Source organism: Schistocerca serialis, chromosome 3 (genome assembly GCF_023864345.2).
Source record: "Schistocerca serialis cubense isolate TAMUIC-IGC-003099 chromosome 3, iqSchSeri2.2, whole genome shotgun sequence".
Taxonomy (NCBI): domain Eukaryota; kingdom Metazoa; phylum Arthropoda; class Insecta; order Orthoptera; family Acrididae; genus Schistocerca; species Schistocerca serialis.
In genome coordinates, this window is record NC_064640.1 from 616,068,383 (window position 1) to 616,095,246 (window position 26,864).

Here is a 26,864-nt window from a genome sequence, read left to right on the forward strand (position 1 = left end):
TCACAGAAGATTTTCTACACCTCTGATGGGACTAGCACTCTTGTAGGAAAGAGTACTGTGGAGAAATAGTTTAGTCACAACCTAGGAGAACAAATTTTTACTCTTTAGTAGAGTGTGTGCTGATTTAAAACCTTGTGGCAGATTATAAGTGTGTCTGGAAAAAATCCCCTAGGCTATGGCTAAGCCATTTCTATACAGTATCCCTTCTTTGAGGAGAGTTAGTACTGCAAGATATGTGGTATAATTTTGTGAAGTTTGGAAGGTAGGAGAGAGGTATTAGCATAAGTAGATCTGTGAGGGCAGGTCATGAGTCAGGAGAGCATTTCCAGACTAAGGGTATGCTATGCAGCTATATGATCCTGCATGACCAAAACATCTATATATCTGTCTATTACTTGCTGGCGATATGGGGCCTGCATGGCAATGAGTATATTTGTCTTGCACCCATTGGTTCCACATTCAGCTGCCAGTTGTGGAATCCTGACCAATGTGAGCAACAATATCATGGAATGATAAACTGCAGTCTTCGTAGGCCATGACACTGCTGCTATTAAATTCCAACATGAGTAGGCAGATGTTTCTCCTTATTGCATACGCAGTTTCTGAATTAGATACACACTGCATAATCTTTCCTTCTACACTGAATGTAGGTGGTGTTGCCCCTATATACTTTGTGCAGTTCACTGAGACAATAATCATTTGCATGCCAAAGCAGGTAATAGACTTCATGCCAATTTGATGTTTTTTGCAATGCACCTTGATGGTGTTGCAATTTCAATGACCAGAAGTGTATTTTACTCATTGTTGGCCCATTTTCCATTAGTATTGCCTCATAAGACAGTATGGACTGTGAAAATACAAGCTATAATAATAGTGTTGTCTTAACATCAATAAAAAACATTTATAAATACAGATTAAGAAAACGTTATTGTGATGTAGCCCATCATCTACCTGAATAGTAACAGGTTATTTATCTCTAGAACTATAACTTATCATTCATTTTGATTTGTGTGATATGAGTAGGGGACTGGGGATGGGGTAAGAGAAGGTATCACATGCACAACAGCTTTTTAGTTTTTGTAGCAGATGTTAATCATCCACACGGTGAAAATACTTGGTAAGCTCACAGAAAATGACATAACATGTCTTGTTAATCACTACCAAAAACTTCATAAACAACATGAAATGAAGTTACTCTGTAGAGATTTCCCTATATCCAAGAAACAGAGAGGTTGTGGGTCTCTGTATATAAGTTATGTGCTTCTAGCCAATGTCATACACAAATAATGACACTATATAATTTGTTCTTCCAGAAAATAAATTTTAGTCATTGACAACATATATAAAAAGTACTCTTGTAGGTAAGGAAAAATTCATTAAATGTGATTTCTGCTGGTTTCAATTTATTATCATCTAGCTTGTACATACTTTGAGTTTATATTTATCTGTCTCACAGCTGCTGTTTTAGAAGATGATCTTGTTTTTGCTGCTATCTTTCTTTTTCTACTCAGCAATCCCCTGCATTTCTTTGATTTATGAAAAGCATAATTTTTTTATAATTTCTGCATAGCATACTTTTCAATAGTACATTTATTGTACTGTTTGCAATGATGCTTTCTACTTTTTAATTTAGCAAGATAGCTTCAGAAAATGTTTCTCATAATAAGCAAAAAATAGAAATTATACATTTCTCATTTAGCACAAATTTTAAAACTTTTGTAACAAGCTTGATGTACAACATTGTTAAAAATCATTTTTCATATTAACTGTAACTGTAACCATAACAGTAATATTGTGGAAAAAAAGACTTGAAAGTAAATGATATTAATATAGTGACTTATGGTAAAGGTTAATTTGTTAACTGTGAAATAAATTAAATTTTCAGTGTTGCAGCCAATATCATTTGTACAGTCTTGGAGGAATATTATCTTGGAACACTTCTGTACGGATTCCAAATCTCAAAGAGGAAATTTTATCACCATCACTGTATTTATCTTTCCAGAAATTCTGAAAGTATGTTTATATATTTTGGATAAGATGTTTATTTACATAGAAATGATTGAGGAGGGATAAAGGTGAAGGAGTACACTGTTATTTGAAAGTGAATACAGAATTCTCTATTGCAAATTCTGACAAGCAATGTTTTGAGCCTGTTCAATTTCTTTGAAGCACATGTGATATTTGTTTGAAGTTACAGTTAGTCCAGTAAAAGTAAAGATACAAAGAGAAGAGAAGAATACGTGTGGCTTATTTAAACTGTGTAAGTGCTTTTGTGCGTTGGATTGAACCATGACATCACATTGCATAAAAGGATGGGAATTAATTATGTTGTGACTGGGATTGAGTGAATTATGTTAGGATATGGAATGCAGCTCATGTGTGTTGAAGAAAAGACTTGGTTGCCACCAAACTGTTATTTATAGTCCTTTATCTGATGGAGGGAAATTGTGTGTGCAGAATGCAAATTTTATAAATTATTTGTAGTTACAAGCAACAGTTAAAAATAAAGGATGATAATTTTCATCAAAAGCCATAAATAATTTAAAGCATTTCTATTCATGTACATGTTTACACAGACAATTTTTATAACAAGTCATTTTTATAAGCAGTAAACTGGAAACATTTATTCAAGTTAAAAACTCTATATAACTTGGCAGACAGTTTCAGTAGTATTTAAGAATATTTTTCATTACAGTTTTTTTAACTTCCTTCACCTTATGTGGTGTTGAGAGTTCTGTGTTGTCAAGTGTCAGAATATTTATTATTTTTATTGGCAACTGAGAGAACTGAATATATTTCTGTACTGAACAAATGCAAAAGAAAAGATTAAATTATTTACTCTTGTCTGATTTTTCAAGCTTACAAAATATGGTAACTGAGATGTAATCACTTTAATGCTTCTGCTGCAAGTACTTTGGTCTTTCAAAATATGAAGATCACTCATGAATAATGACACTTCTGTTGCATTAGCATTTACTGCAAAATTAGAAAAAAAATACTCAGGAACATTGTGTAAATTTTTAGAATGTGCATTATTATAACTCATTTCAAAGACATTTCAATGATAGAAAAAGTAGAGTTCATTTTAAAATTAAGCAAAATTCCCACACAATTATTGGAAAAATCCATACACACTGCCAGTCACATAGCATACTTTAAGATAAAAAATTCACTAACTGACATGCAACACGATTTAAATATTTATACTTGGTACCACATTTTACAACAAAAGTTTTATATGACAAGGAAATTGCTCAGTTTTTGTGCTTGTAAAATAATATTGATTTGGATAGACTTGGATTTCCTGTTGTCTGTGGCCTTAATACTATGTCTTGACTGGAATTCAGCCTTCCCAGGAGTTGAACTACTGCTGCTTTTCTGTCTGAGTGCTTTAGCTGAATCAGACATGTTTGTAGAGGATTAGATAAAAGAGAAACATACATGGCTATGAGATCAATAACAGGCAATTTTCAGTATGGGACACACAATCTATATGGTCTGTAAAACTGAAGTAACATTTTATGTTCAAGTATATGACTATTTTGCTGTACCACACTGTACTGCATTCATGTACATGTCCATTAAATTCAAAGTGATTTAAGGAACTATATTCTAATACCAAATAAGTTTTGTCAACCAATGAATTTTTATAATGTGAAATATGAGCTCCAGGGAATGATGAATGGAATTTTCTTTCACATTCATGTTACCTTACAGATAGCTTTAGTTCATTTATGAAGAGATACACATACAATGTATTTACCAAACACACTTTTCCAATGTTATAATTTCCACTCAGTGCTTTCTGTACAATATTTATGACACACTGAAAACAATTCTACCTTACTAACATTTTAATCTGAAGATTTATATTCACATAACAAGTTATTCACATCTTTTGCTTAAGAATGTATACACTGGTTGATGTCCTATTCACATCTGTAATAGTAGCATCCATGACTCTTTTGTCCTTCCAAACCTAACTGTGGAGGAAGGACTGTCTAAAAAACAAGTTATTTATTCACTTTCCTTTTTGATTACCAGCACACAAAATGTGATGAAATTTGTTGATGATTTATTTTTTATGAAATACAGTAATACCTTGATGTCTATCATAAAGGCAACAGTCAGTCAAAATGTTCTGTCTCTCTGTGATTTAATGAGTATTTATTAGTGATTGATGAAAATGGTCACCATGAGCAGAATTTGGAAATACTCATAAGATTTTTTATTATCTTTGAATCACCTATGCAACATTATATAAAATTGTTCCAAAATGTTCTCCCTCTTTTTGATTTAGATAATGTCCACTAATAACTGGGGAGAATAATCTGTCTATGACAATGCTGGAAATACTAAATAAGAAAATTTTTTCACCAGGAAATTTTATATTAAAAATGCTCCTAGCGCAGCATAAATATTTTTAAACATACATAAACAAGAAGACACACCAAACAACAAAATTTTGGAATGATTTTTGTGACATTAATTGCAATTGTAAGTTGCAAACAGTTACCTATAGGGCCTATAACACTTGTAGCATGTGACATTGTACAGACTGCTACTATACAATAAATTTATGAACTCTTTTTCATGTAGCTTCTTAGGAACTTAGTATTAAACATCCCATATTTTCTTTAAATTATGACATTTAGGTCCACTTATCCACTAAAATGGTCATTATAACTATTGTACCAGAGAACACTTACATTCCAACTATATTTTAACATTTTATTTATAGAAGTTTTTGTATCTCAAATACAGTTTCATTCCATCAGGTGCATTCTAGTAATCTGTACTAACATTCACATATAGCTAGTTGTGCATTTTTTATGAGTTCTGATTTATGTTATGAAGATATCTGTCACATAGCACCAGTATTAGCAAAAGTTAGTTGCGACAGAAAATTCTTGCAATCTGTGTGGTTAGTACAGGATTTACAAAAAGCATATTTGGTTGTACCACTGCATTGCAGTTCTTGTGATTGAACTAACCTCAGATTATACATTCATTAATTATTCATCTGATGTCTTGCAATTACATTTACTCACATTAACCAGACTGAAAATGAAGAAAAATTACTATTTGCAGTGCCAGAGCAGAAAGTTACTTCCATGTATAAATAGAAGCTTCTAAAAAATTTCTGACACTACATGATATGCACGTTAGCTCTTTCCATTTTTTAGAGAAATGCTTTAACAAATCATATTTTAAACTGAAAATCGATAGACAATTACAAGAACTCAGCAAACATAACCCAGTAAGTGCAATTTAAAATTGCAAACAGCAGAGGGAAAAATACTCGTGAGAATCGATCAATGTTGATGGCTCTAATCCTGTTCCTTTGAGCTGGAGATGGTCTTGGAGGTGCAGGTGGTTGCCCAGTCAAAAGCCGGGCATTCTCCTGCAACAAAAATGACCCTTTTGTTGAAATAACACTGCTACCAAAATTTCAGAGAAAGAAATTGACTATTTATTTTCTGTCATTCCCACTATTTTTTATAAGCTGGTTACTAAATGCTAAGTGAAGGGAACTTTGAAGATCATCGGAAAGTTTTGCTGCCATACTTGTAGCTCTCACATCAGAATAGGTGCAGATAATGTTCTACTTTTCATACACAAGTGGCAGCAAACTGGTGAGCTGGTAGCATAGTACATAACTAATGATGTTCATTTATATATCACAGGTTCCGTCAAAGAACAATATGGTGTATTGCTTGCACCTGAAATCAGTAGGCACTAAGGGAGAGGCTGCAAACGTATTTTTCTTTCTCTTTCTGTTTAAGAATGAATTAGTTGCCAAAGCTATGGTAAGTCAATGTGACTTTCTTGTACTACTTTTCACTTCACTGGATATATTTAGGTACTTGTGCTTGTTCAATTTTCTTGATATAGTTAAAGCAGCTGTCGAGAATGAACAAGAAACTGAATTTAGCAGAATCTCTTATAATCTTATGAAATCGCTTGGATTTATAGTGCAGCAGTTTCAAGACAGTTGCCGTATTTCTAAAGGCTCATAATTTCAGTTCTGTCATAACCAGATTATATAATGTACTAAACTTTCCAGAAAACTGTGGAGTGACAAAGGAGAATCTGATCAGTGTATCAAGGATGACACATAATAGTTCTCTTCTGATTTCTATGTTTGAATGATAATGCTCAGATGCAATGGAACCTGTTAATACTGATTGTATATGTTGCAATCTTCTTTTTTGTTATCATTTTCATGGTATGCTAATGATGAATAATTGCCCATCCATGGCTTTGCAGTTATTGTAAGTGTAATTCTGTGGTGAGGTGGTTGTCTTATTATCAGAAATGTCAATTATCCTAAGGGAGGAAACTTTTGTGTGCCATGTGCATCATTCATTTAAATGTTGCTCTTCAGAGATGGAGATGACAAATGGCTCAAACCTTGCCCACACAAGTATGAAAAGCCTCCTTACATCTCTTAACTGAGGCTTTCTTACAGGCTTGAAAAACCCAAAAAACCTTGGTCAGAATGAGGATGTTGGAGGCCATACTCATCAGTGTATCTTACTGCTCCCTTGTATTCTAAAACTGCTGATAACTTTATTAACTACAACTCAGAGTATAACATCAGCACGGCCTTGGACCCAGCTCCCCATGTGCTTAAAGAAAAGTGGAAGTTAAAAATAAAGTTTGATTAACATATTGGAAAGGTTGACCAGGAATATGGATATGGGAATTGTGGTGTCACCGCCAGACACCACTCTTGGTAGATGGTAGCAGTCCGTTAGTAGAAGTCGGACCTGCGTGTCGCCACTGTCAGTGATTGCAGACCGAGCGCCGCCACATGGCGGGTCTAGTCTAGAGAGACTCCCTAGCAATCGCCCCAGTTGTACAGCCGACATCGCTAGCGATGGTTCACTGTCTACCTACGCTCTCATTTGCAGAGACGACAGTTTAGCATAGCCTTCAGCTACGTCATTTGCTACGACCTAGCAAAGTGCCATATTCGGTCACTATCATTACTAATGTATTCTGAACAGATAATATTGTGACTCATGTACCGTCAAGAGCGACGTTCATCATTAATGGATTAAAGTTAAGTATCAAACTAATTACGTCCGCTTTCTGAATTCTAATTCCTTGTCATGTTCCAGACCTCACGTCAGTATAGTTCTTCCCTCCTCACACCAGCCTGCGTGAGCTGAAATGCGTACATTTCGGCCTCATCTAGTAACACGGTGTTGACTCTTCTGCCAACACAACAGGAATGGCAGAACCATGGTGTGAGCCTAGAACAGATTGTTTGAAATACTACTGTGGTGCTATGTAGGATTGAGGTTAACAACAACTGTGGTTCTTCCAAGTTTGTTAGTAAATATAACCTTATAAAATTTTCAGGCAACTTGTATTCTCTGATCTTAATACACTACCAGAAAAAAATAAAATAAAAAATAAAATAGTACACTTGGAAAGGCAACATCAATTTTGATCTGATGATGGCATATGCCACCCTGGGGATAGTAGATGTACCAATAGTGGTTTCAACATTGTCCACCAACAGATAACATAGTGACATAGCTGCAAGGGTGTCACATGTGTCTAACCATCAATAGGAAATGCTTACAGCCAGATGGCTAAGTGTGGTGCAAAAATATGAAGCAAGCAGGCAACCTTGGCACAGGGATGCACTTGTGCTTGCCACAGCCAACTGAGCGAGTTCGAAAATGGTCAAATTGTAGCCTTCCAAGTGTCAGGATAGTCCTATTGGAGAATTGTCACACAAGTTAGAGGCACTGCATCAGTTGTGCGGTGACGTTGACAACAGTGGCCATGTGGTTCTGGATGTCCATGCAACACAGACAACTGCCAGGATTGTCGTACTGTAAGGGCAGCAGTGGCAGATAGTACAGCTACCACAGCACAGATAAAAGGGTTTGTGAGTCCAGACATGTCAACACGAATTGTTGCAAACTGGTTATTAACAATGGAACCACGAGTAAGCACAGCTCTATCCCACCTTCCACTTGTGCCACAGCACTGATGTGCACGGCTCAAATGGTGCCATCAAAAAATCACTAGGAAGATGGAATGGTGCACCGTGGTCTTCAGCGATGAAAGCACATTCTGCTTGCATGCAGAAGATGGTTCTCGGTGCGTATGATGTAGACCTGTCGAGTGCTATTTCATAGAGTGCATTTGTCCAAGACACACTGGCCCAACCCTAGGTCTTATGGTCTGGAATATGACAAGCTGCAACTCTCATTCACTTTTGGTGTTTCTGGGGCGGACAATAATCAGTACTCAGTACATGCAGAACACTGTTAGACCAATTCTTTTGCTGTTCTTGCAACAGAAAAGTGATGTGTTGTTCCAGCAGCATAATTCTCATCGACGCACTGCCTGTGAAACTCAACATTCTCTGCAAGATGTGTGGAAACTTCTCTGGCCAGCACAATTACTGGACTTCTCTGAAATCAAGCAGGTGTGGGATACGGTGTGACGAGAAGGGTCTCATGTGAGTCATCAACTAAAAACCTTACAGAACTACACGAACTGGTCAAGCAGGCTCGGTGTAATGTATCCCAGGACAATATTTGCCATCTGTACGATCGACAGGATGCCAGAGTCGGTGTCTGCATTGCTGCCTGTGGAGGCTAACCCACATTCTAATATAGGTGTTTCAGCATGGACTGATATCTGGTACCTAAGAATCTCTTGCGCTATTGATCTATAAATGTGATAATTTCATATACTGTCTATGCACTAAAGCAAGAATAAATGTGGAACGAATTGGAGACCTCTAAATGGGTGTGCTAACTTTTTTTCACGGCAGTGTAGAAATCTCATTTTCTGTACTAAAAGCTTCAGTTCTGAAAGGGAAATAGTAATATTTTAGCTTAACGGGTTAAAAGAGAATCAGCAGGCTTATTTTAAAGCCATTTGTTTACTGTTCTGTGGAACATCATACCAGTCACATTGTAGCCCCACCGTGAACGCTGTTCTCAATCATGAGATGAGTTAGTTGATGATTGTAAGCTGCTGTAAATTGTCCTAATGACTGTCAAATGATTGAGAACTGTGGTGACTGGGTGCTTTGGGAGAGAAAGAGAGCAACTGAGAGTTGTGTGCCAGAGATACCAAAGGTACCTGCCCTCTCCTGTGGATCATGTCTCCGCTACAGGAAGTGTGGGATCTGTCACTACTTGTCCACTTGACTATGGCATGCCAGTGCTAAGGCTATGTGCTCTGTATAGGGGAGACAGGAAGTAGGGAGGATTCAGGATGTTATACCGATTCCTCAACAAACAAGATTGAGGTGCTGTCTTTCACTGAAACTGAAACAGAGCCAATGAGACTCACTTCACCTATTGAGAAACGTACTGTGGCTTGTGTCAGAAGTGGGCAAATGCAGAAGGATAGGGGTTTATTAATCATCAGCAGTTGAAAAGTATGGCAAATATTGGTAACCCTTAGGAAAATGGCAGGAAGGAATGAGAAGGAACTACAGGTGATCTCAATATGTATGTCTGGGGCCTCATTCAGTGTGTTGAAGTGGCTATTCCAGCAGCTGTTGAGGGACTGGTGTGCAACCAACTACAGACTGAGGTACACACTGCAACAAATTATACTTGTCACGTGGGCTTGGAGATCACATTTGGATCAATCCAGTACAGGCAGAGAAGGCCAGCTATGCAGAGTGGAATTTCAATTAACCTCACAATTTGCAGCATTGTCCCCAGGACTGATCATGGTCCCCTTGTTCCGAGTTGAGTGGAAGGATTGAACCAGAGACTTTGAAGGTTTTGTGGCAAGCGAGGCTGTGACTACCTGTGGTTGCACGATAGGGGTGGGAACCATAGGGTCCACCCAAATGGGTCAGGTGTGCACATGTCAGAAGCTGCTACACAGGTGGCTGACTGCTGCGTGTGGGGTACACACAGTTTTTTTTTACATCAACTCTTCATCCAATCCAGATAACAATAGCTGTAGGGGACCTGGAAGTGTCAGAATAAAATCCAAAGAAATGACCTCTATATGCAGGAGGATTAAAATCATAGTTCCCAAGTTTGAAGTGCTCCTAAAAAGCTGGTTCGCAGTGACATATCATTAAATGTGGAGAATTGTGACATATTTTCAGCTTTTCAGAAAATTTCCCCATTAATTTTACTTCCATGCTTCATGAAACTTTAAATATAACATCACCCAACACTGTGTTATAATGTACTTGGGCTCAGTTTTTGGAAAATTTTGGTTAAAAACATATCTGTGGTTTTAAAGACAGTTGATAGTGCTTTAATCTTCATCTAGTGCATTATGGAAGTGGAATGGGACAGAGATTTTGCTTTTTGCCACTTTTGGGGAAATAACACTACAGGGTAGAGTAAGTAGAAAAATTGTTAGGTGTAGGCTATCATACACAAAGTTTTCCTGGTTTATGTTAACAACAGGACATTTTCTCAAAAGGAGAGAGTTTTAATGCACTGTAACATGAAAAATACCATGCTAACTTCCACTTATCAAACTTTTGTTGTTGTCAATGTTCTCTGACAATGTCGTGAACAGAAATCTTCCTCTTCTTATGCCTTGATACACATCAGTTCCCCATACAATATTATTGTACAGAGCATCCTGGATACCAGTTGTACAGAACGTCCTGGATACCAGAAGCCTGAGAAAAATGGAACACTGTCACTTCTTCCCTTCCTTTTTTCTTAGAAAATTTACTTTCATTGTCTTATCCTGTGGTATTCTGATCATCTATTCTCCATGAAGTTTTGTATTTTGATCATTCTCTGTCTTCAGTATATGGCATTAGCATCTGCCTGATTTTGATGAGTAAGGCTCTTCTAGATACACCCAGCCAAGTCACAGACTCCAGCTAATTCTCTCAAAATCGCATCCCATTGCAACATCACTGTTCCGTTAGTGAGAAGGCTATCCAGCCCTCTACCCAACACTGGCTATGTAAAGAACTATCACAATGAGAAAAAATAGCACATTAAATCACAATTAGAAATTCACCACCATGCAGATGCTAATATCCAGATACTTTTTATGAGTGGTACTGCTTCTATTCATTTGTGGTCAGTGGTATAATGGAACAGTAGCAGGTGTCTCTGGCTATTTTAAATTCAATAGTTACATTTATCTGTATCAGTTCCAACTCACACCAGAGTTTAGTCCTCTTCAAATCACCATAGCCTATTCATTTCACAATCCTTCTATACACAGGAACCTATATCTAAACACATATTCACAAACCACTGTACATTTCATGGTATGGACTATGTCATAGCAGTAGTATTGATTTATTTGTTCCTATTCCATGCATATCGGTAAAGACAGAGTACTAACAAATGTCTGTATGCCTCTGAATCTACCCTGATATCATCTATAATCCCTAGACCAGATATAGGACTTTGAATGGTCAAGGAAACCTTACTGCTAAACCTTTAGTATATGAGGACTGCTAAAAGAAATTCAGGGACATAACACCCACAATTCATCGATACTGAAGCATTGTTTACAAATATCTCCATGTACATATCTTAATCTCCTTTATCATAATCCTGTGATCACTACCCTAGAAATATGACAGTGTAATGGTGTCACAGTCTTTTTACACAGGATAGTGTTTTGTGAGACATGCATAATCTGTTTTTCAGATGGGGTGTACCTCCATAGTATGATTCTAACAGTGTCATAGAGATTCCAATACACTATTCATTCAATCATTTACACTGGTGCAGTAGCCTGACTCCTCTGTACACAGTTCAGAGCTATTGCAAGGGTAGGACAAGATTCTGGGTTCAATCACAGCCTTATTAATTTTTCTCCCACACTCTATTCAAGACTGATCTGACCCTGATATGGTACCCCATCAAGAGCAGAGTATATCCACATGAGCAATACACATATGCATAGTGGTAGTTGTTTGTTTAGAAGTAGTCTTAGTACTTACAACTTATCTGATTACTGTACATCAGGAGCCAGATAACCAACAAGTACAAGCTAGACCAAATCAGTGTTGATGTTTCCTTCAACAACAGCAGTCACCTTAGTGCCTCTTACACTTCAGTGAGAATTGTAACGCCACAGTCTCTAGGTGACATGCCAATGGTATTTGCAGCCACTTGCCACCTACACTGTCACTTATTAGTGGGTGGATTACACCCCCTTAAAAACCCATGCATATGTATTTGAGTGTTAGTTCTTAGTGTTTAGGTCACTTCCCTTAAGATTTCACTAAATAAATATGAGATCTCTACATGTATTTTAGTTCAGCTCACTCCAGGTGGTTACTGCTAGGCATTTTACTGCAGTTAATGCTTCTGATAACTGTGTATGGGGTTTCTAACAGCATTAATGTGCAATAGATTTAATTACATGCAGGTCACGACCAGTCTCACCACAGGCCTACCTGCCTTCTTCCAGATAATGTCACAAGCCACTGTACAGTGCCTGGCAGAGGGTGCATCACACCAATATTATCGATAATGCTTCCATCCTCTCTCATGCACTGATTGCGTAAAAAAAAAAATATTTATTGTCTGTGTACTTCCCTATGTACCCTGATACACCCTTACATTTTCAGGAGAAATACGTTGTCTTTTCCAGAGATTTTGTTTTTCCATTACATATTTGAATGGAGTATGCCAGCCTGTATGATACTAGCACCATCCATAGTGGAAGTATTGAGATGGAAATGTGCTATTTGCGATTTTGGTCACTCAGCCATTCTAAGATATTAACAAAAGTTCAATGCAAGATTGTATACCTACTCTGACACGTTTTGGATGCAATAAATGTGGAATTCAAAACATACCAAAAACAATCATTTGTGAAATACTGACGTATAGCTTCCTGATGTCGGTGAGGGCTAGATGTTTCTAGAAACATCCCCCAGGCTCTGGCTAAGCCATGTCTCTGCAATATCCTTTCCTCCAGGAGTGCTAGTTCTGCAAGGTTCGCAGGAGAGCTTCTGTGAAGTTTGGAACGTAGGAGACGACGTACTGGCGGAATTAAAGCTGTGAGGATGGAGTGTGAGTCGTGCTTGGGTAGCTCAGTTGGTAGAGCACTTGCCTGCGAAAGGCAAAGGTCCCGAGTTCGAATCTCGGTCTGGCACGCAGTTTTAATCTGCCATGCCTGCAGAGTTGGAATTGTTTAGTCCTTTCATTGCTTTAGCTACTTCATCTTGTGAAACAGAACCAATGTACATTGATCCTCTACATGCACTTATTTTATATTCATTTGCCTGGGTGCTCTTAAATTTTTATTGTAATGTACTATCAGCAACACCTGTGAAAAATTGTTAAATGTGTTGGCTCCTTCTAAGGGGTTTGTTTCTCTTTTATTTTTTTGTAATAGTGTTATATTTTTGCAAGATTGTCTGTATTCTCCAGATCCTTTTTTGTATAACACTCCACATAGCCTTTGATTTATTAGCTGAATTATAAATATATTCATCATTGTGCATTTTTTGCTGCTTTTATTACATTTCATAATATTTTGGAGTATTTTTTATGGTATGTACATACTTCGGGTGAGGAAATTTTTGAGTTACATATTTCATGAAGTAGGTAGTGTTTTCTTCTGTCACGAAACTCTTATTCCCCTTGTGATCCAACTGTTTGTTCTAGAGTTGCCCCATATTGTTACAGTTTTCAGTGGGAATGCAATTTGAAAGAAATTGGTTAATGCATCAATGAAAGTGTAGAAATTTTCGTTTATATCGTTCATTTTCACAACTTCTGACCATTTTTCTTTCTGTAATAAAAAGCTGCTGAAGTAGTACATTATCCTGATTATAAGTTCTACACGAGCTTCTTAAAGACATGCTTTTATGTTTAATATTTGAGCAAGATGATCACTAAAACCCACATTAAACATTTTTACTGAAGTCTTGTGTAGCCTAAACTGTTCTTGTCTAGAAACTGATCTAGAGCTGTTTGGCAAGTTTCTATTACGGTACTCGTGTAGTAGCTCATACTTCAGCCTTTAAATTATAGGATGTTGCAAGGTTCAAAAGGTTCCCTCTATTTCCATGATTTGTGAGGAAATCGATATTGAAGTCACGACAGATTATCAAACCACAACCCATTTTATTTACTTTATTTAGTAATGACTCCATTCTGTTTAAGAAAGGTTCAAAATTTCCAGACGGTGATCGGTAAACAGTAATTTGTATAGCTGCATTTTTATAGCTGCAATTTCATAATCCTTTTCGACATTTGTTCTAGTTAAGTCAGTTAGGGTAATAAAATCTACATTTTCCTTTGTGTAGATTGCCACCCCACCCTGCTTCCTGTTTTTCCTGCAGTAGTAAGAATCCAAAATGAATTTGTTTATCTTCGTATTCTGGATTAACTCTGGGTTAAGCCAGTCCTCAGAAATGCGTAACACTGAGATATCTTCATGCTCATCTGTTAACAGTACGTTAATTTCATAGATCGTATTACGCAGGGACTGCACATTATGGTGATAAATATTTAGATCGGGCGTATTCACGATTTGATAATTGAGAGTCAAATTTACCGCACCACATACCTTCAGTTTAAATTAGGATCGTCAGTAGTGTTGTATTTTCGATCTTCTTCCTTGTTAATCTTGTTTTCCTCGCCGTTGTTGGAAGGATGTACAGGAAACTGATAGACTGTTCTATTCCTTAGAAGTCTTTTCTTAATTACTTCACTACCGCAATCACAAACAAACCTTTTCCCTCCATAGTTCAAATGCATTCCATGCTTCGTGTACCGATTTCGATGCAGCTTACTTATATCCAGTACATCGCGCTTAGCGTATTGTGAACACAGTTTCCTTATTTTAATGTTTCTTTTCCGAATTTCTTTGTTTACACACGAACTATAAATTAGATCGTGCCTATGAGGCAGTGTGGTAACTACTGTACTTCTGCATTTGTTAGCTTGTAAAAAATTTTGTAGCGTTTTCACGTAAACCTCTGCTTCATTTAAAGTCATTTTACTGCATAAATTTCGTCTGAGAGTTAGTGTGTGCAACATTTCAACATCCCGCCCTGGTTTCGCTACACTACGGTAGTCATTGCTATGTTGCAATCTTTCTCACAGCACATGCTGGATAGATTTCAGCCATGACTGTCTGTTAGTAATAGTACATTACTCTTTTCTCCTGATGATCCGTGTTCGTTGTTGAGATTTTTTGCAAAAAACACTATTCATTTCCAGGTCACTGATTTTTACAGGTTCACAATCGTTTGGAGAGTCGTTATCACTGTCACTTGTTACCAAAACATGATATTTGTTTTTATCGGTAAAATAACAGTCTTAGCAGAGTTTGTTGTTCTCTCTGCAGTTGGAAAACTATCTTTATACGACACCTTCATGCACTCCGACGATTTATTACATTTGACTTGCATCACTTTACTTATAGTGTTGGCTTCGATGGTAGATGCTGATTTTCTTTCTTGAGTGGATCAATATCGTCTTAAAGCACTGACTATGAATTGTAAGCTTGCAATTCGTTCTTTTAGCGTTGTTATTTCAGCGTTACAATTCTTACAAACTCCATTTTTAACTATTTCTCACGTTAGAATAACACACTTCTACACTCACGGTCATCTTGTCAGCAGCCAACCCTAACAGACATTTGGAAATTGTTACACACATCTGTTTGCATTGCTCTGCTGGATGAATGGATATTTTCATTCATCATAAGCAAATTACATTTCAAAATCAGGAGGCAGTCTACGTATATGCAAGTATATGGCACAGAAAACTGTAGTTTTAATGGATAGTTTGTTAATGGGGGGAGGGAGTACCACACTCAGCATCATTGTACATAAATAACCATGACAGACCCATGAAAGACCTTTGGAAACTATATTTCACACATCAGATTCAATTGTTTCACTAGATGGCTGGGCATTTTGAGTGTAAGCGAATTACATTTTAAAATGAGAAGGGGGCTATCTGCACGTACATGACATGGCATACTGTAGTTTTAATGAACCGTTTGTTAATAGTAGTGGTGGTGGTGGTGGGGGAGGGGGAGAGTACCACACACAGCATCACTGTGCTTAAATAGCCTTCACAAATGTCTGAAAACTGTGCGACTGTGTTTAACTGGTTTTTGTATGTTTCGATTTCCACATTTATTACTTCCAAAACCTACTGGAATAGGTATACCATCTTGCATTGAACTTTCATAGATCTTAGAATGATTAAGTGAGTGAAATCACAAACAGCACATACTCACACTATCTTAAGCAAGATAATACCACAGATCTACTACTCTCCACTGTAGCACATAGTGCTTCCTGCAGACCACGTATCCTCACAACAATCTGATACTTTAGAAATATGATCTGTGAGGACACTCAAGCTGTTGATTTTAATGTAGCAACACCAAAATGGTTCAAATGGCTCTGAGCACTATGGGACTTAACATCTGTTCAAATACTAGAAATCCCGTGCACTGTCCTCGGAAGCATTAACTGCAGTAAATTGCATAGCAGTAACCATCTAGAGTGAGCTGAAGTAGAATGCGTACTGTGGGCTCATATTCATTTGCTGGAATCATAAGTGAAGTAACCCAAACATTAAGAACTAACAGATTGGTGAGCTAACGCAGAAAAATAAGTCAAGCTCAAATGCATTTGCATGGATTTTTAAGGGGGTGTAATCAAAAATGGCTCTGAGCACTATGGGACTTAACTACTGTGGTCATCAGTCCCCCCGAACTTAAAACTACTTAAACCTAATTAACCTAAGGACATCACACACATCCATGCACGAGGCAGGATTCGAACCTGCGACCGTAGCAGTCGCGCGGTTCCGGACTGCGCGCCTAGAACCGCTAGACCACCGCGGCCGGCGGGGTGTAATCCACCCATTAAGAAGTGACCATGTAGGAGGAGAGTGGATGCAAATCCCATTGGAGTGTCACCTAGAGACTGTTGCATTACAAATCGGATTGAAATGTAAGAGGAGCTAAGATGATCGCTGTTGCTGGAACATCAACACTGATTTGGTCTGTCTTGTACCTATTGACTCTTTGGTTAATTGGCTCTCGATGTACGATAGTCGGATAAGTGTGTAAGTAGTGGGTTTGATTCCAGATAAATAACTACCACTATGCACATGCGTATTGCTCATGTGGATATATTCTGCTCTAGATGAGGTACTGTATCATGATCGATCCACTCTCGAATAGCGCGTGGGAGTAAAATGAATAGTGCCGTGATTAAACCCCAAACCTATCCCAATACTTGCAGTGGCACTGAACCATGTGTGGAGGTGCGGGGCTGTTGCACCAATGTAAATTATTCAATGGACAATGTACTGGAAGCTCTGTGATACTGTTAGAAACGTATTATGGAAGTATTGGCCATTGGAAAAAAACAATGTATTTCTCACAAAACACTATCCTGTCAACAAAGACGCTAACACCATCACGCTATAGTATTTCTAGCGTTGTAATCATAGGAGCATGATAAAGGAGATTAGAACACGTACGGGGAGATATTTATCGATAATCTGTGGGTATTATGTCTCTGTATTTCTTTGTGCAGTCCTCGTATACTAAAGGTGTAGAATTAAGACTTCCTTTGCCATCAAAAATCCTATAGCAATCATAGACGAGATTAAGATATATGCAGTGGTGTACAGACATTCATGTTTTCTAGATCATTACGCATGTAAGTGGAATAGGAACGAAAAAATCGATAATACTGCTACGACATAGTCCACATGATGCACTGTACAGTAGTTTGTGGAATACGTATTCAGATGTAGGCTCCTATCGATAGAAGGGTTGTGAGGCGGGTAGGCCATGGTAATCTGCAGAGGATTGAGGACTGGTATGAGTTGGAGCTGATGTAGATAAATATAATTATTGAAACTGATATAGGCAAACATACCTGCTACCGTTCTATTATGCCGCTGACGAATTGTGAAAACTATCTGAACGTAAGTAGCTGCATGGTGGTGAATTTCTCCTTGTACGTTAGCGTGCAATTTTTTCTCGTTGTGATAGCTCTCTACGTAGCCAATGACGGGTTGAGGGCTAGACAGCCTTCTAACTAATGGAACAGTGCTGTAGCAACGTGACGGGATTTCGAGAGAATTGGCAGAGGTCTGTGATTTGGCTGGGGCTCTCTAGCCAGGCTTACTCGTCAAACTCAGGTCGATTTATGTCATACAGTGAAGACTAGAAAATTCGTGAGAATATGGGTGTAAGCGATACTCTGACAAAAGGGAAGTCGATGATCTCGTTAGCGCTTCTTGTAAGTGTTGCGAGCGAACACATTACTCCCTCCCACATATTTCTCGCGAAGTGCCTACAGTGAGAGAAGTAGCGGCTATACATGAACCGAGTGACGAATTTATCGAGGAAGTACAAAAATGTTCATGGAAAGAGACGAATACAGCTATATAAGTACCTTAGGGATAAAGTAAATGGGAAGTGCAGGTGATATAGTTGCAGGAAACAATGTGAAGAAATCTAGAAAGAAACGATCATCGGAGGCGCTGACTCAGCTTATAGAAAAGTCAAAACAATCTTCGATGAAGCTGAAAACAAGGTTAGTATCATTAAGAATGCAATGGGCATCTCACTGTTTAACGCAGAGGAAAGGGCGAATAAAAAATGGTTCAAATGGCTCTAAGCACTATGGGACTTAACATCTGTGGTCATCAGTCCCCTAGAACTTAGAACTACTTAAACCTAACTAACCTAAGGACATCACACACATCCATGCCCGAGGCAGGATTCGAACCTGCGACCATAGCAGTCGCACGGTTCCGGACTGCGCGCCTAGAACCGCGAGACCACCGCGGCCGGCAAAAGGGCGAATAGGTGAAAAGAGTACATTGAAGGGCTCAATGAGGGGAAGGACTTATCTGATGACGTGATAGAAGAAGAAACATAAGGGACAGATAACATTAAATCAGTTTCTACAATCATTGTCCGCCTGCTTAGCTGGGTGGTAACGTGCTTGCCTCCCGGGCTGCGGGCCCGGGTCGATTTCCGGCCGGGTTGGAGATTTTCTCCCCTGAGGACTGGGTGTTGTGTTGTCCTCATCATCATTTCATCCTTATTACCGGTGCGCAAGTCGCCCAATGCAACGTCGACTAAAATAAGACTTGACGAACTTCCCCAGATGGGACCTCCCGGCCAACGATGCTATACGCTCATTTCCATTTCTAAAATCATTAGGGGAAAAGGCGCCTAAAAGACTTCAAGTTGGTGTGCAGAATGTATGAGACTGGCGGCGAACAATCAGACATTCGGAAAAATATCATCCACACAATTCCGAATACAGAAAGTGTAGACAGGTGTTAAATCAGTTTAACATCTCATGCATCTACACTGCTGACGAGCTTAATATATAGAAGAATGGAAAACGAAAATTGACGATCTGTGGCAACATGATTTCGATAATTCAGGACAAATTAGGTTTACATACAAGCAGCTGTCAGGTACGTGACGCAGTTGTGTGAACAACTATATAACTTTTATTGGAAAACTCGGTTTCACATAAGATTGCTGATGATCAACTAAAAAATTACAACTTTCGAGATATACATTTCAAAATCAGGATGATGTAAGTTAGGAATGTGTATGTTGTAAACCATATTAATATCTACTAATAGGTGTCCGGGTACTTGTGTTAGTACAGTGTTATGGGCGTATGCGTCGATTTCGCCGTCATATTGAAGTTCCATCTACTCAGAGGTTGCTAAATCCATTTGGAAAGATGACGAAACTTAGTATTTTTTATTCGTTAAAACTAATCAATGCAATCAAGCAAATCGCTCGCTGAATGGTGTGCAGACCTAAGTGGGGGAAGATCGTCATCCCTGGGACTCTCTCGCCCATTTTGTGAAAATGTAAAAACGTGACATCCTTGTTTGAAAAGTCTTTTAGATGTCATCCAACAGTAATATCTGATAATGATTCTATACCACGCAGAAATAGTCCAGAAAAGGGGTGTATGGTTTGCTGTATCTTCCAAGCGTTGTTGGAATAATACTGCCTTCGTCCTGCCCTTCTGGTACACGTGCTGTAATCACATTATTTCGGCTCCTGTTCTTTGTATTTAGAAGAAGAAACAAGTTAAGCAGTGTCGAAAAAGTTACAGCTGATTTAGAGCTGGTATTACGCTTCAATACCCCGAAAAAAGCAAATAAAAAAAAGAAACAAGCACTTACAGTGCATCGCAATTTTCCTGTGAATGTGTCTCAGACTTGCTGCCACGATTTTTTTCTCTTTTTGAATATGGCTTGTGGTTTTACCAGTAGACGGATTTCATATTAATGTCCGCTATTAGGCGTCTGGATAATTCCAATATATAGACTGCAAAAATGGTTCAAATGGTTCTGAGCACTATGGGATTTAACTTCTGTGGTCATCAGTCCCCTAGAACTTAGAACTACTTAAACCTAACTAACCTAAGGACATCACACACATCCATGCCCGAGGCAGGATTCGAACCTGCGACCGTAGCGGTCACGCGGTTCCAGATTGAAGCGCCTTTAACCGCACGGCCACACCGGCCGGCATATAGACTGCATGTTGTAAATTCGGGCACATGGTCTACTCGAATACATAGGGCGAAACGAAGTGGTCAAAGCAAATGTATGAATGGTTATAAATGTGGGAGGCGTTTATAGAGTCGGAAGAGGAGTACTGCGTCGCACGTAGGCGCAGAGGGGCATCGCATCGGCACGCAACCAGTCGCAACAGCCTACGCACAGTGCCTCTGTACTTACTTCCGCGGTGTGCGGAGGGTGGGGGAGGGCATTGTTCCTGCGAGTAACAGCTGATCGAGGTGGTGCGACGTCACATTACACGCACATGTCTTGGGACACGCGATGCTTTGCAATGAAGACGCAGGGTGTTCCGCAGTGTGATAGGGGTTACTGTGCAGCGGATGGAAATTTTAACGTTTTTTTACATTTTTTAAAGAGCCACTGCACTATGTGGTGCTTGTTTCAAAATAGACACTGAAATTATTCGAATACCTTCCCAGCAGTTAACTCGCTCCAGTACTACATTGCGAACTATTAGTGACAGTTAGATGTGGCAGTTGGCTGCAGAAACGTAAGACTCCGCCGGTCTAAAGCAGGCTTCGCTTTACTAAAATTCAGAACAGCGACACCAACTGGAGAGAAATAAGGCTGTACGATAGGCACATCCAAAAAACACATAGGCGTGCTCTCTTCCGGCCTGGTGCGGGCCTCGCTAGTTCATATACCTTTCTCTGTAGAGGCGTTCACGCCATTTTTTTTTTTTTTTTTTTTTTTTTTTTTTTTTTTTTTTTTTTTTTTTTTTTTTACAGGTCCACTACAGAGGGTACGGCGTTTAAATCCGGTCAAATGAAACTTTTTTTAAAAGTAAATTTTTTGAAACAAAATACAAATGACAATGGAAATCCTTTTACATATAAATAGTTGTATCATTCAAGAGTAACATTACTCGATGTAACCCCATTCAGCCGCAATGACCTCGCGACATTAGGGTGCCTCGTCTTATTGGTAACTCTTTCGACTATGCTCCAAACATAGTACTGGAGGGGGTTCAAATCCGGGCTATTCGTGGACAGGAAGTCCTTTCACCTTTTCTGAGAGCCAGTTTTGGTCTAAATGGCTCGTATGAGATCCTCCTCTGCCATCCGACGCATTGTTCACTCTCTGACATCCAATACTGACGCCAATTTCCTCAGCGATTGCCCCGGGTCCTCCGAAATCAGCTCCTGAGCCTTTTCAATGATTGCCGCTGTTCGTGACACGTGGTTTCTCGAATGAAGTTTCCTCGCCGGGTCAGCGGAACCTTCCCCAGACTTCTCCGAAGCACTATCTTGGCCACAATATCGTAAACCGTTAATCTCGGGTATCCGAAGAATCAAACTATTTTAGTGGGCGGCTCTTTGGTTGTACTCCGTACTTGTCCGTAACATCTCCGCCATTTTGAGTTTCTCATCGTGCACTAGATGCCTATGGCTTTCAAGAACGCCGATCGCGACCTCCTGTGGAACTACGCTATGGCGGGAAATTCAAACTGAAATTTGCCCGGATTTAAGGGCCGCACCCTGTAATTGTATAGTGTAAGGGTAACAGATAGTTGCATCATACATAAAAACTGCACAGGGATAAGTTCGTTTTTGAGCGAAACTTAGGCCTGGTGTGAATTTTCTTGTTCAATAAAAGTTTTTTAGCGCTGAATATCATTGTAATTTATTCGATTACCGTGATGTGGTGATTGTTTGACCGATATTTTTACGCGTGTCTTCCTGCAATATGTAGCCATTTGTGGGGTACTAGAAAGAAATTACTTAAACATTTAAAGCCACTCATGTTTATGTGTGTTTCCTAAAAATCGATAAAATGGCAGCGAAAACCATATTCATGTGCGCTATCTTAAAAAAAATCAGAGTATTTACGTGTATCTTCTTAAAAAGTGGGGGAAAATAGTAGCAAAACCCTTATTTATGTGTATTTTCTTACAAAGTGGGGGGAATCAGTAAACGAGGAACGAAATGTGTGTGTTCTTAAAAAATCGGTAAAAAATGGTCACGAAACCGTAAATAGCGTGGGATCCACATTAAGAATGACGCTAAGGACCAATGGTGATGGGGGAACGACCGATAGCAGCGAAGTTGGTGTGATGGGGGCATCATTTCTTCAGATCATAAATTATCATCACTAAAATGACAGTTACTACTTTAAGCTAAAAGTATTGAAGATTCAAGTAAAGATGAACCAACTAGGCATCTTGCCCATAAATTACGGTAATTATGATGACAGTTCAAAAAATTTCAAAGTTGTGGTAAGATCCTATGGGACCAAACTGCTGAGGTCATCGGTCCCTAAGTTTACACACCACTTAATCTAACTTAAACTAACTTACGCTAAGGACAACAAACACACTAACGCCCGAGGGAGGTCTCGAACCTCCGATGGGGGGAGAGCCGCGCGAAACGTGACAAGGTGCCCCAGACCGTGCGGCGTATCATGACAGTTATTGACCATTACATTACAAATAAGCAAAACACATGGCCAAGTGAACAGTTTATTTACATAAAGGTCATTAAATTATGCTAGTACAAGTGGCTGGTTTGTTTACTTATGAGAATACTGGGGTCTTTATGCTGAAACCCGTCTTTGCCCATTGCTAGTGATACAAATATTAGTATCAGAGGTGTTGTAAAGGAGCTAAAATCGCTGAATTTGAACAAAAATCTAGTGCACGATGAAATCTCTATCAGGTTCTGTAACGAATTAGTAGCTGAATTAGTGTCTCTTTAACTATTATCTACCGTAGATCCGTCGGACAGAAAAGCGCGCCCAGTAATTGGAACAAAGCACACGCCACACCAGTCTACAAGAAGGACAGAAGAAGTGATTCACAAAAGTATCGTCTGATACCCTTGACATCCATCCATAGTAGAATCTCAGACCACATTCTGAGCTGATACGTAATGAGGTATCTCGAAAAGATTGGCCACCTCCATGACAACCATCATGGATTCCAAAAACGTTGATCACGTGAAACCCAAGTTGCATTTTTCTCACATGACATCCTGAAAGCCATGACTCAAGGCTGTCAGGAACATGCAGTATTTCTCTATTTCCGACATTCCTCGAAAACTTCAGTAACACATTTATGATTATTATCAGAAGTGTGATGCAGTATCAAACGAAATTTGTAACTGGATTGAAAATTTCTTAGCAGGGAGTACGCAGCCTGTTATCTTGGATGGAGAGTCATCGAAAGATGTAGAAATACACTATGCGGTCAAAAGTATCCGGACACCCCCAAAAACAAACGTTTTCCACATTAGGTGCATTGTGCTGCCACCTGCTGTCAGGTATTCCATATCAGCGACCTCAGTAGTCATTAGGCATCGTGAGTGAGCAGAATGGGGCGCTCCGCTGAACTCAAGGACTTCGAACGTGGTCAGGTGACTGGATGTCACACTTTTTACGACGTGATAGTGAAGCGGAGATGTGAAGGGACACGTACATCACAAAAGCGTACAGGCCGAATCCGTCTGTTGACTGACAAAGACAGCCGACTGTAGAAAATGGTCGTAATGTGTAATAGGCAGGCGTCTATTCAGACCATCACACAGGAATTCCAAACTGCATCAAGATCCACCACAAGTACTATGACAGTTAGGCGGGAGGTGAGAAAACTTGGATTTCATGGTCGAGCGGCTGATCATTAGCCATACATTACGCCGGTAAATGCCAAACGACGCCTCGCTTGGTGTAAGGAACGTAAACATTGGACGATTGAACAGTGGAAAAACCTTGTGTGGAGAGACGAATCACAGCACATAATATAGCGATCCGATGGCAGGGTGTGAGCATGGCGAATGCCCGGTGAACGTCATCTGCCAGCGTGTGTAGTGCCAACAGTAAAATCGGAAGGCGATGGTGTTATGGTGTGGTCGTGTTTTTCATGGAGGTGGCTTGCACCCCTTGTTGTTTTGCGTGGCACTATCACAGCACAGGCCTACATTGATGTTTTAAGCACCATCTTGCTTCCCACTATTGAAGAGCAATTCGGGGATGGCGATTGCATCTTTGAACACGATCGGTTACCCGGTCTGTGGCGGAGTGGTTACTCGACAATAACATCCCTGTAATGGACTGGTCTGAACAGAGTCCTGACCTGAATCCTATAGAACACCTTTGGGATTGTTAGGAACGCCGACTTCGTTCCAGGCCTCACCGACCGCCGGCCGGAGTGGCCGAGCGGTTCTAGGCGCTACAGTCTGGAACCGCGCGACCGCTATGGTCCAAGGTTCGAATCCTGCCTTGGGCATGGGTGTGTGTGATGTCCTTAGGTTAGTTAGGTTTAAGTAGTTCTAAGTTCTAGGGGACTGATGACCTCAGAAGTTAAGTCCCATAGTGCTCAGAGCCATTTGCACCTCACCAACCGACATCGATACTTCTCCTCAGTGCAGCACTCCGTGAAGAATGGGCTGCCATTCCTCAAGAATCCTTCCAGCACCTGACTGAAAGTAAGTCATTTTCAGCCAGGTGTCAGGGTGCTTTTGATCACACAGTGTACCTTGGGTGTACCGCAGGGAATGGTACTGGGACGCTTGCTGTTTATGCTGAATGGTGATGACCTTGCAGACTGTATTAGTAGTACTTTTCGCAGATGATGAAGTGCAAGCTGAAAAAAGCTGGACAAATATTCAGTCAGATTTTGATAAGATTGCAACTTGCTGTAAATGCACAAAAATATAAAATTGTGAACTTTGAAAACGAAAAGCATAGTATTCTGTGATTAAAGTATCAAAGAGTCACAACTGGCAGCGGCCAACTCATAAAAATAGCTGGCTATAAAAATTTGAAACTGGGCGATCTCATAGGTTTAGTCATAAGTAAAGCAGGTGACAGATTGCGGTTCATTGGTAGAATACTAATGAAATGCAATCATTCTACAAGGCAGATTGTTTAACAATCACCCATGCGACCCATCGTAGAATATTGGTCCTGTGTGTGGGACTCGTACCAAATAGGTGTAACAAGAGATATAAAGAATTAATTTGGCAGACACTTGGGAAGATAAATGCAAACTCCTCTGAGAAATCCTAAATTCAGAGGTTTAAGGACCAGCTTTAAATGATGGCCGTAGGAATATGCTGCAACCCTTTACGTATCACGCCCATAGGGATCGTGACGGCAAGATTAGATTAATCAAAAAGTAATTTAGAGTGTCATTCTTTCCGCGCTCCAGAAGTGAACTGAATACGAAGAAACTCGAGTAACTGGTACAGTGGGAAGCACTCTCTCCCATGGACTTCACAGTAGTTCGCGGAGTATGTATGTAGATACTGATGTAGAACTGTCTGTTACAGCCTCCTGGCATCAGTTAATCAGTCATTCCGATAATACAACTCGGGTCTGTTCACGGTTAATCGAGATTATATTTAGGAATTAAGTTTCACGAAAGGAAACGAATGAAATCCATGAAGATGCAATGATATGAAATGAAATCAGCAAGGGCCATTCAGAAATGCAGTACTTGGAGTGTAATGGATATCTTGTGTCTGCTGAAAATTAGTGCCAGGCTATGATACAAATCCAGATTTCTTCTGTTCCCTCTCTGACTCAACGTAGCTTTGTATAAGGATTAATCATGTATTGCGCTGCAGTTGGAATTGGCACAACTGCTAGGACGTCAAATGACGAGATGAACATCTAGAAAATGTATCGTATTTATTTACATGACACAGTAGTAATTTCTCCACACTATCTGATCAAAAGTATGAGAACACCCCTGTGTAATGCGGTATCGACCATTAGATGTCACGAGAGGTAAACCTCCCAGTATAAAGGGAGGAGCGGAGTATTCTGTTGTCGGTAGAGAAGCAGTGACAGCAGAATAGATCAGTCGGGAGAGCTCAGTGGCTTGGAACGTGGACTAGTCATTCGGTGTTGCTGTGTACCTACGACGAGAGCGCAGCAAGCGCCATAATCCGATTTCCCAGGAACTTCGCTCAGTGGAAGAAGAGTAAAATTAAGCGAACACGTGTTTCGTCTTATCCATAGATACTCGACAATTTCTGAAAAAACGACGGCCAAAGTTTTCGAGGTATTTTGGAGACATTTTCTGTGCCTTTTACCGTGCGATACCCTCAGAGGAAATGGTGTCTTAGTAGTTAACGTCGCAGCTTATTAATTTTGCGCTCCGTGCTCGAAACCTGATTATTGTTTTTTTTTACTTTATTACATTCGTTTATGTATCCATAGCTGTAGAATGTGACTACACGAATGTTTCTTATCAAATTACGGGAGACAAGGGTGTTATATTAACTTTAAAATTACAACTGGATATCACAATAAGTGAAATAAAAAAATGGTTCAAATGGCTCTGAGCACTATGGGACTTAA

General features: G+C 39.4%; 1 protein-coding gene across 2 annotated transcripts in view; it reads right to left on the bottom strand.

The window, feature by feature from the left end:
• Positions 1-1,711: 1,711 nt before the first annotated feature.
• The window catches only part of LOC126469547 (glycine receptor subunit alpha-3), a 478,682-nt gene continuing 453,529 nt past the window's right edge, over positions 1,712-26,864 (bottom strand). For both annotated transcript variants that reach the window (XM_050096664.1, XM_050096663.1), the window contains one exon: positions 1,712-5,404. In XM_050096664.1, the coding sequence (XP_049952621.1) occupies positions 5,234-5,404 (171 nt within the window). In that variant the 3' untranslated portion in view covers positions 1,712-5,233. The remainder of the gene's footprint in view (positions 5,405-26,864) is intronic.